At 40.1% G+C, this 18,836-nt stretch overlaps 1 protein-coding gene across 1 annotated transcript in view; it reads right to left on the bottom strand.

Annotated features, from left to right (window-relative positions):
- Positions 1-12,694, bottom strand: part of gramd1ba (GRAM domain containing 1Ba) — a 129,868-nt gene extending 117,174 nt beyond the window's left edge. Inside the window, exon 1 of the mRNA XM_036524302.1 lies at positions 12,381-12,694. Within this exon, the coding sequence (XP_036380195.1) occupies positions 12,381-12,535 (155 nt within the window). The 5' untranslated portion in view covers positions 12,536-12,694. The remainder of the gene's footprint in view (positions 1-12,380) is intronic.
- Between the last annotated feature and the right edge of the window lie 6,142 nt (positions 12,695-18,836).

The following is an 18,836-nucleotide window of genomic DNA, read 5'->3' as shown; positions in this document are numbered from 1 at the left end:
TCCATGGCCCTGATATTGTGAGACTTTTCATTAGCATGTGCAACAGCATTATGCTAATTATCTGTAATCACCTTTGAGGAATTTAAAATACCACTGAGCACGCCCATTTATACAATATACTGTGATTGAATTTGGTACAACATGTAAAATTTAAGCATCCGTAAACTCTTAAAGACTTAATTAACTGACAGACTTAAAGGGCTGTGGATTATGCTACATTTCCCATTTCAAACTCATTTAATGTAATTTGTACAATGACTCCAGCATGCCACAGAAAATATATACCAGAATGGGTTATAACGTATATTCAGTGAAGCAGCAAAACGACAACACTTTAAAAAATCATATCACTATAAAACATAAATTTTATCATTAATCACAATAAAATAGGTTGCATTGACAATACTGTGCCTTGAAATGCATCTGATCTTCAGTGCTCTTGTGTTGAATATCTTCTTTTTTGTTCTCCTCCTGCTAACAGAAACAGTGTGCTGACTGACAGAGATCATATCGCCCCTGCTATGCCTTATCTGAGTAGCTTTGCTTGTCAAAGGCCATCTTTTGTGACTGTTCGACCACTGAGGAATTTTGCAAAGACCAGCACTGTCTTTGTGAGCAGTAATTCCTGAGAGGTAGTTTAAAGGCCCCACAGCCCTACAGTGGACTGTGCATCCTGCATCTAACGAGGCAAGTCTAGGCAAGTCTCAGCATTGACATGCAATATCTTAAGGAGAACCCTGCTGATTTAATCTCCCTCGTAGCTCCACATTCACAGGGCATCATGCATGGATCATTCTCTCCAGCCCTCTGGCAGAAACACAGGGACATCGAGACATCACCCATTCTTTGAACTGCACTCCTACATAAAAACCGGGAACATTAACAGAAAAAAAAGAATAGTTATTCAATTTGAATTTGTATGTTCGCTGTTTATACTGCGTGGGCAAAAGGAGATAGGCAACTAAGAAAGTACAGTACATCTTCAAAGTAGTATGGCAGAGCAAAGTTCTTTCATTTTTTTTTTTATTTTATTTTAATGTAATTCCATATTACATTCATCTGGAGGTCCTTTAACTTCCAGGAAAGAGCAATGGGAAACATGGAGGGCTGTACAAATTTCACTGTGATATAAAAATGGGCGCAAGCATTTAATATCAGTGCTTCACTGAAAAGTCTGTAATGGATATGGCTGACAGGCATCTCGTGTTGAGACTGACGTATCCAACCTTGTCTGAAGGAGACAGTCTGGTGAGTGCAGATAATACACACACACACACACACACACACGGCCATAGACTGTCCTGTCAGCCCCACACAGTGTAAAGACAGGAAAGTTTCTAATAAGGCTCTCATTTTCAAATCAAACCTACTGAAGCTCAACCAGACAACTGAAGATGTTCTCCCCTTGAAACACTGCAGAATTTTCAGGAGAAGGTAAAACACAACTGACAGAGGGATGATGTGCGGTTCAGCTATCTACAAAATCCTAATGAAACGGAGCAGAATGGTGGTCTTATTACCAAGGTTGGCACCAGTACCTGCTCTGGTTTCAATCAGACATTAACTACAGCACTTCATCCCCTCTCGACTTTGACAGACTTTCATACTGTCAGTGCTCCTGCCCCCTAGCTGCTGCTGTTGTTGTTATTGTTGTCTTCCCCCTGTCTGTCTAGGTGGTCCATGTTCTTTTGTTTTCCCTGCATTCCAGCACTGCCCCGCTCTCCGCCCGGTCTCCGCCCTCCAGATCACCGCCACCTGCCTGCCTGTACACCTGCTTCCCATCCCCTCGTCAGCCCTGCCCTATATCTTCCCTGCGTGTCTCTGTCCTGTTGCTAGTTCGTTGCAGTGTTTTGTGCCCGTTTCATCCCCGCTGTGGTTCTGCCTGTAAGTCCTACCGTTAATGATCCTGCCTGAACCTCGACCTTGTTCCTGCTCGCCGCCTTGCTCTGATTGCCTGTTTGCCTGCCTGCGTGGTTCCTGACCCTGCCTGTTCCTGTTTTCGACCCTGGTTTTGCCTACGGACTGCCTGCCTGTTACTGACACTTCCTGCTCTGGTTTTGCAATTTCGCCTGACGCTTTCAGTAAAGCCCCTCGGAACCTGAAGCTCTCGTGTCCGTGTTTGAGTCCTTGCCTGAGACCTGACCGTTACACAGTTAACTCCTTTTTGGTTAATTAGGCCTGCTTGACACATTTCAACTGAGAAAACATTAAGTTACCAAATTGAATTTAACAATGGTCCAAAATATGCAACAATGAGCCACAGCCAGTCAAAAATGCAATTAACATAATGGCATTAGTATTATTGTTATCATAGTGATTTTCAGATAAACACAGCATTCATATTTATACATCAATTATTTTCATGTTCATTATGAATTCAATGTATTAATGATGACCCACATCTCATTCAAAACAGGACATTTCTGTATTATGAGAAACTCAGACAGATGCATTGGATATATTGAACTCTACAAAGGCAATATATATATATTTCACAAAAAACCTCAACAGTGTAATGCTAGGAACCATATTATAATTGTTTTAAAAAGTTTTAAACTGAATATTCTGACTTCCTGTATTCCCTGCAGTTCTCTGTGATTAGCGGTCCTGTCTGAACCACTTTTCAATGGTTCCTTTTGTGTCCGCTGTACTGTGCTTCTTTTTTCATGCTCCGCAGGCATAATAAAAACACTCAGCTGTGGTGGCAAATCACCATGTTCTTATGCTCAATGCATTCAGCATAGAACCGCGTCCACAAATAGCACAGAGTCGTGCAGTGTGCCACACATTGGTCAGGCTGTGGACAGGCATCTCATCGCTCTCACTGTGCCTCTCGCCCCTGTCCTGCAGGCATGTCACCATTTCTTTTTTGCATCTTTTAGACAGTCTTCTTATTGTGATCCTATATATGACACATGACTAATAAGAGAAGGGATTTACCCCCATGTTAATAAAACCAATATCTTTTTGCCCTAGCAGCAAATATAAAGGGTGGTGTCTTGTTACAATGCATTAAGATATTTTAATACTTTCATTAAAACAGGGGAGGGTAAAATGTTAATCAATTGCTCATTTAACATTAATATTAGCCGAAGCTGAAATGATATGCTACATTGAACACATTTCATGGGGTTACGTCTTCCATACAAGTCTGCCACCATGTGGGCAGCAGCTCAGGGTAACAGGTGGAATTCAGCTAACACTTCCTCATGAACTACACTGCTGTTCAGGTTTTGAATTTTCAAATTGTTGAACTTTCATACACGCATAACAGACAATCACCTGTCTGTTAATGAAGAGGGGTGAAGTGCTTCGGTCCCACAGGATCAAAGTACACAGGTATAAAATCCAAACGTAAGCCTATAACTAACAGTAGCTGGCAATCAAATAACATACAAATTATATCTGTCTATATTTTTACAGCAGAGAATTTCATACTTGTAACATGCTTGGGGAGTTTTTATTTATATTAATATACCCTACCACTCACACTAAAGGTATGTAATGTAGACCTGCTTCAACTCACACAAGGTATCAACAAGCAAGGTTTCAAATGAATCGTCTATGATTTGGAACTAACATCATGGGAAGCTCACAGCAAGACTGCATATGGATACCAAGAGCTTCCAGCCTCAGTGAGATCAGGACGTTAATCTCCCACTGTCTCATTAGGGCTGGGCCCGTAGGTTCCATCTGCTTTTCTCTTTGACAGGCAAATGATGAGTCCTGTGGCTGTCAGACGCCATCTCAAACACATGACAAAGTATGCACCTCTTGCCTGACCTGCCTCCCCTCAGTGTCTAAATGATCTGCTACAGAGTGCATGCCGGATTAACATAGTGAATGCCGTGATTCTAATTATTTCTAACGAGTAAAAGGTGCTAATCCTGATTAAATCAGTCACAGCTACGGAGACAAATATGAACGACATTACACACAGGGGTCTATGAAGTGGAATCACAGCTAAGCCGCCTTCTCTTTTTTTCCAAGGCAAATGTTACACCAAACGACAGCGGTTCCTCCTGACAAGGCACTCTCATACAGTTTTGCCTTTCACAATGACAAATGTTGCTCTTCAGATACTGCGCGGGGCCAAGCAAAGCATTAACTCTGTTATGACTAAGCATTGCTGCTGCTTCTGAGAAGATGAAAGTAAGGGTACAGTATGTTCAGAATACAGAGAGACTAACCAATGCAGAAAAGAATGCTGCATACCTCCCGGGTTGTTGTGACTCTTCTTTACCATTCCATTGTCTATGCTGCATAGAATAGATCCCCCCCACCCAGTTTTTTAGCTGAATATAACAGAACATCTCTGAGCTCCTTGGTGCAGTTGCCTGAGAATTCCGACAGCGCACAACAGGTCTAAAGTGAAGTGGGGCTCAGGGAACAGAACCCTGGCTCCTCTGAGGTGAGCATGCTGACAAGACTGGCAGCCATAACTAATTCAGCTCCTGCATGAATGCTAACAACAATACCACACAGAGTACAGAATCTGGCAGGGACTGGGGATTCAATGTCTTGCCATTTTCAAGCTGTACAATGCAAGACTTGATTCAGGTCTAATTTTGGGCCTACTGAGTTTCAAAGAGGTCACAGATAATGAGCCAGTATGAAACAGGGACATGAATAGCCTGAAGTATGTTCATATGAAAACTGAAAGATTGAACACATTGAGTGTGCCAGGAAAATAACAATCTGAGTAATATTTAACCCAGTAGTGAGTATCATATCTACTGTCTCTGGTCAATAGATTTGTAGAAGTGTACAGCACCTTAGCTCTCTTTGTGTTTCTTGTGGCTGGCCAGCGAAGAGAACAGGCTGTTCAAGAGATGTGAATGATAATTGTGCATTGAGACATGATTCAGGCCTCTCTGTACAAGATGACGACTTCCTAGTGTGTAAATAGCGTACAGTCTGTTCAGGAGAGGTGAGAGATAATCAAGAGCAGAGAAGAGACATGGAGGCTGACACCTGCTGAGACACACAACACGGCCCTCAGCTCAGCTCCAGTCCCATTATCAGGCAGAGCCAGAGCCAAACCCTGCCAGCGGGAGTCAACAGGGAGGGGCAAGGTCTGCACGCTGTATACACCGCTGCTTGCGTGAGATGCGTACCGGAAGGTCACCCAGGGAAACTGTCCTGTTACCCTGTGAAAGTGTGGCAGGAAGGGTCTGGGCACATGACAACAGAGGAAAACGCAAACAGACAGGTTGACAGTAACCTCTGTCCGTTGACGAGTGCTGTGCACAGCTCACTGTGCCCCCTGGTGGGGAAATCCAATAAACCAGTGAGGGGCATTCCACAATACCACCAGCACACATACAATCGATTCACAAGGATGCACAACACGTGTGGAGTGAGAGATTAATGAGGTCGACCATTTCACTGGTTGCTAGTACAAGACATATGGCCAAAGTGTGTACAAGCAAATACAAAGCCCTGAGGAGAAACACATCAGTACTCAGCCCACAGCTATCACTGTATTTTATAGGTAAGACTAAATGTTAAAAGTTTTCAAAATAGCAGATGTTATTGATAACACATAAAGCTGGGTATAAATGAAAAACAGGGATCTGGCAGCAATGTTGTGATGTTACGATTGGGTCAATGCTGTCATTCTTTAAAAGAATTTTTAAATACTTAAAATATATATTTCATACACAGAACATTTGTGGTAAAAAATGGAACAATACTAAAAAATACTATAAAGACTTTGTTTAGAGCAGTAGTAGTGCATATAATCTAAAACAAATAAACTTGAACAATGAGTGATTACAGAGTAGTGCCTGCAGCATGTAATGGGACCCAAACCATTATAAATGATGTGTCCATTGAGAAGTGCAATTAGCTTTATAGATGACTCCTGTAGGACTATTCCATCTTAGCAAACCAGTTCATTAATATTGTATTTCTCTCCATTTCTCTTGGTTCTGAAACCACTCAATGGCCCCCTGACAACTTCTAAGTGCCAAAAAGACACAGCAGCACTGTGACATTACTGTGACTTCACCCAATCATCATTGAACGTGTCAGCTGCTAAACAGGGCCCCTAAATGAATTTGATTGATGGGCACCACACAACATGAAGTGGATGTGGGTTGGGTGTATGTAAATCAGGGCTGTATGGTTAGCTGCAGATGAAAGAGGTTTGCTATGAGAGCCTGCTGTGCCAGTGGCCCATTAAAGCCAGCACAGAACCCCGGCGCAGCTTTGCACAATCCTTTATTTGCTCCTCGCGATTACACATTTCGAAAAAAAAAAAAAAAAATTAATCTGCCTCTTGCTTTTTCCCTGGCGGCGACAGTCATGTGCTTCCTCTGGCCAATGGGAGCTCCGAATTCCCATCCTTGGCGAGATTTGAAATGCATAGCATGGCTTTGATCTCGTTGGTGACTGAAGATAATCAGAGTAGGAGAATGTACCACATTTCACAGGGATAAATATGTTTGCTTTGATTTGAATCTGACTAATTTATTACTGCATCTTGCACATGTGTGTCTAGATAAATGACAGCAATAAAAATAAAGCCTCTTCAGTTGGATATTTCTCATATCAACCGGTGCTAACATAATGACCGCACAGGACATTATTGTGGAGAAAATTATTAAGAAAACCAAACAGAAATACAAAAAAGGAGGTCTAAAATCACTGGATCACTAAGTCATTCTTTCAGGCAAAATCAAAATGCACTGATAAACTCACCTGTTTTTAGTAAGGGAGGTGAATATGAGTAAATCTTTCAATTTAGAGCTAAAGGGACGTTGCTGGATCAGCTAGTGAAGGTTAAGCGAAGAGTTATGGGAGACATGGCCATTTCCTTGTCCATATTTTATTTCATTCCATTAGTCCAATCAGTGCACAGTGAACATGCATGGCATGTACCATGACCTCTAATGCACACAGAGCTTCCTTTAGATTTCATACCTCCCCAGTATCTAAGAATCAATACCCATGATACTGTTAGAGTAATGAATCATTTCAGTTCATTTATCTCCTGCAACAAGGGATATTGAATCTGACAGAGGCATGTTAGGACATACTGACCTAAAGAACTCCTATACCATCAAGATGCAGGACAATTGGAATGAGATGAAAGATCTGTTGTCAGCATTTTTGCATTTCTTCACCCTAAAAGCTTCCTCTGTTCCTGTAATTTAAATGCAAGGCTGGAAAACAACATATTACAGGATCTCTGGACAGGTGCCAGTAGGCAACACTAATAGATGAAATGCATTTAGTGCCCTGAGAGACCAAAAGAAAAGTCAATATTAGTGGATGGTGCTGTGTCCTTCCAGAAGCATTTACAACCTCAGTCTTAAGAGCCCCAACTGTAGAGGTATGGAAAAAAAGGAAAAACCATGTTCCCTTAAAAAAAGTAGTTTCAGTTACTGTTATGACTGACAATAAATCCACCCTGAACTGAAGCTTAGAACACATTCTTGGAATATTTTGAAAGTTATTTGAAAGTCACTGTCCTATTTTGAAGTTAAATCTATGGAATTTATGTAAGGAGGGTGCAATATTAATGAACAGGAACTACTTGGGGGCTGTCTAATTAATGGTATTCATTAATTTATTTCTTTCTATACATATGATTCATGCATAGTGAATGAATTGAAGGAAAACATCTTCTGTATGTAATTTTGAAAGGGCAATTTTACTTTCTATTTCATTCTATTCATCTCTAAATAACTCCTTTAAAGACTTACCAAATTGACCTTATACAGCTGAAGGAAGGGAGCCATTGACTGGATAAGTTAAATGAAAAAAGGATTTATGGAGAGGGAGCCAAACTTAGACATTCCGAACACTCTACATTAACCTTATTTCTGTAGGGAACAAATGACACAGTTTCTCTCTAAAAGCATGAACAAAACTAAAACCTCATAATCTGAAGCACAAAGAAATGACACATCAGTGTGATTCCTATAAAATGAGGCTATTATCTGTAATGATCCTGAAGAAGAAAAATAAATACAACAAGGCTTTATTTTTCTTTTTGCTACCTACTTAACCATTTTGCTGAAATTTATGTACATCACTACATGAAGAAACAATCTTAAGATTCTTCTCATTTTTAAATCACTGCTATGCATTGATTGGACCTTGCCTGGTATTCATAAATACATTTCTCTCCTCTGTTATACCTAGGTATTTCTTTGTGAACAATTCTTATACAAATGCTTTTATTTTTAGAATTGTACACACCTGAGGGATATTTTTTACTCTGAGAATTTGTGTGAATCGTGGACCAATTCTGACATAACCCTGACAAGTTTAAATTGAAAAACATGGACGGATATGGGTGTAATTATAACATATTATGTTTTCAAATGTGGATTTAAATATATTTGTGCACTATGAAATTAGACATATCTATGTACCTTCATAATTTGTAATAATTATTACTCAATCAAAATCAGATTCTGATGGCCCACTGCTGTAGTGGAGTAGTTGAGAACCTTTCAAAGCCATTCAGCCCTAAACCCCATTCAAAAAGATACAAGTAATTTTTTGCCTTTTGTCTTTCTCACACCATTTTTCTTTAACTGAACTGAACACTAGCTACTGCGCTGGTAGTATACTGCAGTGAAGACAACCTGGACACCACCAAAGTATGCATATAAGCTGGTTTTTTGCCACAGAGCAGGATAATAATGGACATGATGTTTGGAACAATGTAGGGTAATTTTTAAAATACAATAAAACTATTTACAGATTCATGTATGCTGCCCGACCGGATATGGAAATGAACGAATCAGTGAGTCAAAGATTCAAATCATTTTATTGTACTGAACGAAAGGACCCAAATCACTAAAAAGAATCGTTTTGAACACCATTACTATCAGAGTGATCTGGGAGATTTTCAACCAGACTGAAATCACCTGAAAGGGGCGGTACTCCACAGAACACGACTTGATGCTGATTGGACTATGATATTCAGATGCAGTACAAACTGTCTAGAACAGTCACAGCTAGTGTAACACTGTGGTAGAATGTGATAGAAAAATTCCCTCCCTTTTCCCCTTTGGTGGTGCATCACCCGACCGCCCTAAGGAACAAACTGCCCCTGGTACAATTGCAAAACAAAAACAATACAATTTTCGACAAGGAGAGATAGTAGAACACAGCTATACTAGCGAAATAACCATGTAATATCCTGGTAGATTTCATCACAGTCCCATGACGGTATTGAGACATTTTTTATTGCGATATTGTGAAATTCTATATATCATTACATCCCTATTATTTATGCATTTATCTGTACTCCTGGACAAAGCTTTTTCAGAGCAGTTGTGGAAAGGCAGCATGCTTTCTGCTTAAGCATGCTGTTTGTGAGGTAATTATCCCAGACCTGACTGAGCTGTTGCAGTCAATACGATGAACAGCACTGCTTCAAAGGTGCCCTTCAAGATCCTCAACCTCCAGGGTAACAGTAGTGCCCATCAGTCCCGCCTGTCAGACACCTTCTCAAAGACAGTATTTATCTCTCTGTCGCTTTCTCTCTTTCTGTGTGTGCCTCTCTCTCTCTCTCTCCCTCTCTCTCTCTCACACACACACACACACACACACACACACACACACACACACACACACATATACATACACATGTGCAAAACGGGTATATACAAGCACTTCCATGTACACACATACACATGCTCATGCACACAATGCACCCAAATGTACAGACATGCATCAATACACACAAGCAAACACACACACACAAACACATGCTACACCAACAGCAGGCTTCCCCAAAGCATACCCCCACAGTATGAGAACTAGCCAGATTAATGCAGATGTAAACATCAAAAAACTCCACTGAAAGTCTTTATCACTGCACAACACCTGGATAACCATGACCATTGTTTGTAAAAAGAGACAACAGCTCTTTTATTCTCAATGATCTTTGGCTGTTTACAGGAGCTATTTACAGAGTACAATCAGACCCATTTGTGGGGTGTAATTGAGCTGGGATAGAACATGAAATAATACAGCACATATCACAAGAACAAAGGAAAGGTAAAGAAGATTTGCTAGGGTGTGGGGGTGAGGAGGTTGTTCCGTTTAGCTTTTAAATTCCCAGACGACTACCTCCATTGCAGCTATGACTGTAAGCAAGCCTCTGTTGTTATTCAGATGATGCATTGCTTGAGGGAGAAATTCATGAATTCTAATGTGCGTTTAAATGAATGTGCCAGTGCCATCAACCAAATGTGGTACTAGGACCCTCACTCATATTTACTTCAATGCCAGTGGGTCACACACTGATCACATGGTACCTAACATCTACCTAGTCCAATGAGGAAAAGCGCTATGAAAATGGAAAAATAACCCCAATTAGCTCATATATGTGCTAAACCTACACATTGAAAACATAACCTTTTCACTTTTAATATCACTGCAAAAACCTACATACAGTCACTTTCTGAATAGCCAATTGGTTCTGCAATTGGTAGAGGGTTAAAGTAATTGATTTAAGCAACAATACCATACTTGTTGTAGAAATATCAAAAACATAGTGTACAGCAACTAACAGTGGTTATTGAGCGTGTCATAAATATGGCAAAAATTCTGAATGTGCACATGTCCTCAACTCAAAGGAGTCAGCAATGCTCAGAATTTTAGAATATGCTCAAATTACAGCAAATGCCAGGACTTGTCAGAACATCTCAGGTAGGATCATCTACAAACTATAGCCAGTTAGTGAAATACTGTTCCTGATGGTATAAATTGTTTAGGTTACTGGCTGCATTGTTAGCATTATTGGTATTAGTAGCTGCATTAATGTTTCAGCTGTCCTGGTGTTTTGGTCTCAAGAGATGATGTGGAAAAACAATGTGACAACTTAAGCAGAAACAATCGTAGTTTACATTGAAGTGAGAGAACTTCAGCTTCCTAAATTCTACCACCAAAGAAAACTTTGGATCAGCAAATATCAGACACTTAGAAAACATATCTGAAAATGTGTTGTCTAAGCCATTACTACTATCAAACCAAGCAGTTTATTTGCTTATTATGTCAATGAAATATCAACAGCATTGTCACATTGATTGATCATTAAAAAAAATTGATCTGCACTTCATGCTTTAGATAGCCTTTAGATAGCTTTTTCATTAGCTGCATTCAGGGCCCAATCTACTCTCAAAACCCATGTAAAACAGAGCTCCCATATGGTATGAATTTGACTGTTGTCACATATCTACTAGCTGTTGCCATTAAATATTTCCCTGTCTTGTCCAATTATGTTATTAAAACAGATAAACAAGATGTGATCAAAGTTCTTAGTGCTCCAAACCCTGCAGCCTGTGATTAAAAAGCCTGATTGGACGCTGGTCAAAGGACCAGTTAGCCAGCCCCAGGGTGCCATACCAAAAAAGCAGTCACCAAGGTGCCTTGATTCCAATCACTGAGACTGATTCATAATGGCTGTCTGAGGTCTATATGCCATGTCACCCCCTAGAGTCTGTGCTAGAACGTTTTAGTGCCCTGTGAGGCAAGCTTAGGTCCTGTTCAAAGGAGGCTGAATGCCTCTTGTGGTCATATAAATAGATAATACCATCTATATGTTAGGTTCGGTTTCATATACTGGATTATCTCAGAGCACCAGTAATTGGAATGATCAATGTACTGTCCACCATCCAGGCCATACATGCATTGCATGGTTTTATTTTCCCAATGAGCTCAAACTTTTCTTGAATTGCTAGAAGAAGAAATCCTTCTTCTAATTGGAAAATCTTACCATACCAATAGCAATAAAAAACTGTAACAAAAAAAGTAAACTGTAAACTGTAAACAAAAGTAAAAGCTGTGTAATAGGCCTACATATGTGGCTAAAAGTAATAATTTATTATGCAACGTTTTAAAAGTTCCAACATAAAGGTTTCCCTCACAGCATAAGTGTAAACTAACTGTCAATATTTCACCTTGCTGCAGAGTACCAGACACTAAAGTGAATGCGACACCCCAATGTTTTCACAAAAATAAAGCTACCCTTGCTCATGCAGGCACATAGCTACGATATACAGTACAAGTACGTGTACACGCACCCTGCTGTCAGGAAGAGCATTCAAGTAAAAAATCTTGAATATTATGGGCCAGCATCCACATACTTTGCAGACTGGATGGTTTCAAATAGTCAGATAACACTCTAAAGCCTAAGATTTTATGTCTGCCTTTCGTTTACGTCAATGACCGCAAACAATGTAATGTCATGCGCGGCTACTGTTTACTGTACACATCTCACTTCAACCTTGCGTTTCTGTGAACGTCAATGACGTCCTTCGAATACTCGCCTTGGGCCAGCAGCGCACCCAGCGCGGGGTACCTTAAACCAGGCACAGTAACCGACAATGACTTATTGTAGTTCGCTTTACCTGGGGTGTCTTCTCGCATTGGCCGGTGAGCAGGGTTTGCTCCGCGGATGCGCCTGCTGTAAAGATCGCAGAGAGGTGCTCTTGTATAAATTGTCTTCCGTCGCCTCTTCCAGTCTCAGCTGCGGGATGATATGTCCCGTGTTTCCAAGAGCCATGCTCACACGTGTCTGTATGATGCTGTACGCTACACAGTTACAAGCGCAAACTTTGAAACACTGGACGAATGCGGTCAGGATTACACAGCAATGCAGTGCTTCGTAATATGCGTTTTCGGCCGTCTTCCTTCCCCCTCGCCACAGCGGAGCGCTTGACCGTCCCCCGCCCCTGACAGACTGAACGGGATGCTGATACGGGTTAGTGGAGTACTGTAGAGAGGGTCTAAACAGCGCTGTGACACAGTATGAAGTTGTGCCAAGTTGATTGTGGACACAATTTTTTGAATACACTTTTTTTGTTTTGCGGTACAAATATATGCACCCCCAATGTATTAAACTGGCCATTTAATAATAATAATAATAATAATAATAATAATAATTTAAAAGTAAAATCCAAATCAACTAATCGGAAAACAGCAAAACGAGAAAAATCGATCCAAATGAATCCGTGTATCATTCAAATGGATATTTTCAGACAATATTAAAACACTGCAATCGCAACGAACACAAACCTGTCCCAACATATTTTCTGAAACCAAGACAATATTATCATGTGATTTGTGCTACGGCAAACGAACGTATAAAAATCAGGTGCTGGCGCTAAAACAATGCTAACAAACTTAAACGCGTTAAGACATATTCAACCAAAATGAAAAACACTGACATTTTCGAATACTTTTTCGGTGAACAGCATATTATTTCATCTTTCTACAGTCGCCTACATTCAAGATATAAACACAGAGTCTGAAATCCTTAAGGTACGCAAGCATATGGTTTTAAAACCGCCATATTCTGTGTTACCCTTTGCAGGACAAAGAGTATTAGTTTAAGTGAGAGGAAACTGACAGTAATTTTGTTTCATAACTAGTGGAATCACGACTAACCATACAATCTTAAGTGTTTCTAAAACGCCATCACAATTGCACTGTCGCACTGTTTTCTTACCTAGTAAATCTCTGTTCAATTACTTAGCCCACAAAGAAACAGCGTGCTCATCAGTTTTTGGAGACTCAATTAGTCCCTCCATGTTGAATCGGATGCATTCAGGCAGGCCTCTGCCAAACATCATCTTTATAGGCCTGCGCTACTTTCGAATTAATCAAGTCTCACGCCAGTTTGGCTCCATAGATGTAGCATTTTTCCAATTTCTGCTTCAGTATGCAAATTTTCATTAATGGTTTCTTTTTACTACAATTCACTGTCATGGTATATTTCCTGGTACTATAACTATCCGAGCATTCATTCAGCTGTTGGATATCTATTTGTTTAATGGCCCCGCTTATTCCGTATCGATCCATGGATGGTATAAGAGAATAATTAAATTTAAATATTGCCTCGAATGGCTTTTTAGTTCTGATTAGAAGATGGTTCAAAATTTCTGCCCATCTGCTGATTAGAACAAAGACATTGCAGGCAATTTTAGCCTTGTCACTAACCCAGTCCGCGGTGTGACATCCGGAATAAATATACCACAAAACGGAGTTTGTCATAAAATAGACACACCAAATGTGACTGTAGCAACGCATGGAAATAATACTGCACCCGGTATTATTGTAACTGAACACTGACAGCCCACGCTCCTACCAAGTGACAATCTCCAATTTGGAGGAGAGGCACGGTTATTTGGCCTGTTTGACTCGAACTGACATTATGTCTAATCCTGCCGTAAGTAACTAATCAAGAGTACAGAGCTGTTATTTTTGTTAACTGGTACTGTGGCTACCTGTCAGGAACGGGGATCGGGACACAAACGCGGACCACCGGGTAAACGGAACCAAGCGTTTAATGATAATCGTCGGGCAGTTCGTAGTACAGGGGCAGGCAGGGTTCAAAAACACGGGGAGGCAGTCCGGGGGCAGATCCAGGATCGGGAGTCGGGGCAGGCAGAGTCGGTAACCAGGAGGGCAAGAAGAGTCAGACGGGACCAAAACGGCAGGCGAAGGACGAAGTCGAAAGACAGGCAGGATTCCAAGAACAGCGATCAGACCTAAGGTTAACTAGAGCGGGGACGAGACAGGAAAAACTCACTGAAACGAACAAGCAAACAGACAGGGACACGCAGGGGAGATATAGGGCAGGGGTAACGAGGCGATGGGGTGCAGGTGAGCAGACAGGCAGCGGGGCGGGGCTGAAACACAGGGGAAACAAACGAGAACACCGCGACTAAGGGGGCGGAGCCCTGACAGCTACCACAAAACATAGACATGTAAGGTATGCACATGATGGACATTGGCTTGAACATTTTTTTTTGTCGTTATAGCTCCTTCAGCCAACATTGAGCAGGCACCAAGTAACCATGGCATCATATAATGTGAGCTATAATATGCAGCAAATATATGCAAGAAAATGATTGACCATTTAAGAACTACAGCTTCAAAACTGTAGTCAGCTAAAGATTTAATTTATTGGGTTTATGTATTACTTTATGCGACTTTAACCATCTGTATTTGTACTTTACACTTTGTACTGTTTATTATAAAATAACGTTGCTTACTTGTGTATTACTAAATAAAACACTTCATAATGATCTAAATGATATAATTGCCTTATAGTGAATGCTTGCTTTCGATTAGTTAACCAAAAAATAAAAATAAAAACATGAAATATTTATGGTCTGTTCATAATGCTGTGAGCATTCCCCTGTTGACTTTTTGAGCCTTTAAAGTACTGTCAGTTGAGCAAATCTGTTCCTGCAGCAGCCGCTTGATCAATCACTGAGAGAGGAATATTGCCATTTCCAAAGCTGCATGGTCCTGTCACTGCAAACCTGGACTCAGATGACTTTGGAAGTACTGCTTTCCTCCACAAGAGGGAGCCTTATAAGTAGAACACGTGCGTTAGAAAGGCGGTTCCCAAAGGTTTGGCGATAGAAGAATAATCTAATGAGTTTACATTGAGAACAGGGTCACAAAAACAAAGCTAGTGCTCTTGTGAACGAAGGCAGTCCAAAACCTTGTTCAGAATATGCAGACTGTTCGCCATCCAATTTCCAATTAAGCCAGCCATTATTCTGTAGCTGTGAGCAAGACCGAATACTTACTTGAATAATTAACAAATTAAATAATAGGTGAAATTAATCACTAACAACATCAGCAATAAAAGGTATCTTAGTGTTGGACTTACAATGGCCTTATATTACATAACTCCTCCTTAGGAAAGTGTTTTTGTCAGAGTCTTGGATATCCCGCCCCCATGATAAGAAAAAAAAAAAAAAAACAGAACACCTTGCTTGGCATGACAGCATCTTCTTCCACAGAAAACAGAAAATAAGTTCCAAATACTTCCCTTAAATACCCTGCTGTTACAGCTGATAAAAAACTGAAAAAATGCGGCAGTTAGCCTGTCTCCTCTCTGTGTTTCTTACCATGATCCAAGACTGACTGTTTTAGCTATTTAACATTTTGTACCGAGTAAACATTTGAAACTTTGACATGAACAATTAGACGACATGTATAAGAATGCTTTTGACCAGAAAGCAGATTTCAGCATTTAGAGGCTGTAGCAGGAATTCTGTTACTCCCACATGATGCTACAGTAGATTTGACAGATCCAGTCACCAGTTTTTAAGGAACCTTAAAAGGAACAGTATTTTAAAGCAACCATGAGTCGGTTTTAACTGAATGTCAGCTTTTGAGCATGAGATTTTTGGGGACCGCATTTTAGAAACCCCTGCAAGCTTTTACAAGTTTCCTATTGGTTCTGTTGCTGTGCTGTGCTGTGCTGTGCTCTTTCTGTCGTGCCACAGTGGGAGAAATCAAGGAGAGGCTGTGTACAAGAGTTCAGAGTCATTTCAACAATTATTTAATGGGAAAACCTTGTGATATCATCGAGAATCAGATGATATCAGTTTTATAGCTCAACCAGGATTTCAGGATTTACAATTGATTCAGACACAATAAACATGACCACTAACTAGTACAAAGGGATAAATAGTACACTTAGAATATTATATCGTTTAGATCTATTGCTTTATTTTGCATGGCAACAAAGAAAAAGACAGCCATTGACGTCTGTTAGGTATTAGGGATGTTACATAGAGTCATCCATATGGATAAAACTAATTACTTTCAGCATTTGTTAATTGAGTGTGACAAGGGTTTCTGTCTTGGAGTCTCTTAACATGTTGATTGTGAGGTCCCAGAGGTACACAAGGAACTTAGAAAAATACATTTTTCTTTTAAGGCACAAAGGAATTGCAAGTCAGCCAGTCCATTTTAAAACAGCAAGACATTTTACCTCATTTAATCAGCCTCTGGTGACAGTTTTAAGTGGTAAATATTTCTTTCAGTTGAATGTCATAATTGTAATCATTCAATGTGTTAATTTTTTGTTTTGGTTTGCTGTTGGTTTATTTTCAGAATGCCTTGGTCACCCACAGAACCCATGTGGCACATCTTCAAAGGTTTTAATCTTGTGAATGAAATTTCTGTGTAAATAAACCCACATAATGTCCCTTTTATGAATATCCCTATCCAAGTTGGTACTTTCAGGAATTATTTGCTTTTGAGATTATAGACTGCTAAATCCACACTTTTGTCAACAGCATAAATCTGTATTTCTAACTGCACTCATTACTGCTTGACTGTGATTTTATTTGCAACCAAATTTCATCATATTCAGAAAAAAGGTGCGTGCATATATTCCTTATGACAGTTATTTTTGATCATATCAAGACAAATTTTTGCATTATTATTCAATGTCATACTTTCTGACCTGCTGCATGCCTCTTAATTTTATTGTAGGACTTCATGTTACCACTAGAGAGCAGGATTCTCTAAAAAATGTGGTGCCTTCTTTGGCCAACTGAATGACTGAATAACCTTTGAGATTATCTTAGCCACAGAAGGCAACTGCCATTGAGGTTTGAGTATGTTGTGGGGTAAATAAAGCACAAAGCAATGGCCTGTTAACTGTGTCCTAAATCTGAGCTTCAGGCTAAAAAATGTGAAACAACACACTGTTGCTATGTAGCATATTTTTTCAGCAGAAATAATGTTGGGTGGTGCCTGTGTTGATATTGAGTGTTTATCCCAAAGACTGTAGCCTGTGTTATTGATTTTTCTTTTCAAAGGACACAGAGAGCTGGGGCTGAGGGGAATTCTGAAGAGGCAGCTGCGTGCAGATGCTGTAGGAGTACAGTACCTCACAGGTGGTTAAACATGGAGAAAGAGAATAGCAAGTGGACAGTGCAGAAGCAACAAACTGGCTGAATAGTTGGTAATTATGCTTCTTATCTATACACAGCTATGTGACAGTAATAAAAATGACACGTTTGATACATATATATGTTGTGTGTGTGTGTGAGCGTGGCTGTTTGCATTTGTGTGGTTTTCTGAGTATCTGTTTCATGGCTTCATTCTGATTCTGATGTTTGTAGGACTTGGGCACAAACGTATATACACAACCTGTGGCCAGAGGGCTGCAGTGATGCCTAAGGGTGTGACTGCTGTTCAGTCGCTAACAGGTCGGATACTCTTCCACTGCAACATTGAGTATCCTTGGACCTGTTGTCAACACGGGTAACTGCATCAGTCATATCTCAGAACTGATACGACTTGCAACAAGCAGCAAGAACAGCACTCCCCCAAAAAAAGAGACTCGGCCTTCCATTTTGCTGCCTGGTCCAACCTGATGAGAGCAAAGGGGCTGTCGTGCTTCGTGCCCTGTTATTAAATGTTTTATTACAAACTAAATACTTATAATTAAGAAATCATACAAATATACGTTTGCTTCTGAAGGACATATTTACATGGTCTTTTTATGTAAGCCAACATGCTGTGCTTAAAAAAATTAAAGGGAAGCCATGGGAATAATGAAAGGGACATAGAGGAGATTAAACAGTTGTTTGTAGTTCCTTTTATTATACAGTGCTGAGTCATCTCTCTGACAGTACATCTGAAATAAAGACCGAACCTAATCAAGATGAGTACACAATGTGAAAATATCTGGATCTGAGAATAAACCAAATGGAAATAGAAGCAATAAATATGGTCAAGAAAAATATGTTTTCCATGGGAAATATTTGTAGATTTTGGATATTCTGCTGTAACATCCAGTCCTTTTTCCTGGCTTCTTGAGGTGGATTTTCATACTGTTTGCTGCACACAGTTATGTAAGAAATTTGATGGCGTTAATAGGTCATTCACCCCTCGTAGGCACCTTATCACCATGCCCGGTCTCGAACACTTAAGGGGTATCAGCTTCCTTTATGAATCCTGGAATGTGCATCCATGTATTACTATTTGTGTAAAAATATTAGTGCAAAATTTACCTTAACTGATTTTCATGTTTGTCCTCTTGT

The sequence above is a fragment of the Megalops cyprinoides genome, chromosome 3 (genome assembly GCF_013368585.1).
Source record: "Megalops cyprinoides isolate fMegCyp1 chromosome 3, fMegCyp1.pri, whole genome shotgun sequence".
Lineage (NCBI taxonomy): Eukaryota > Metazoa > Chordata > Actinopteri > Elopiformes > Megalopidae > Megalops > Megalops cyprinoides.
This window is presented reverse-complemented; position numbering and strand designations above follow the sequence as displayed.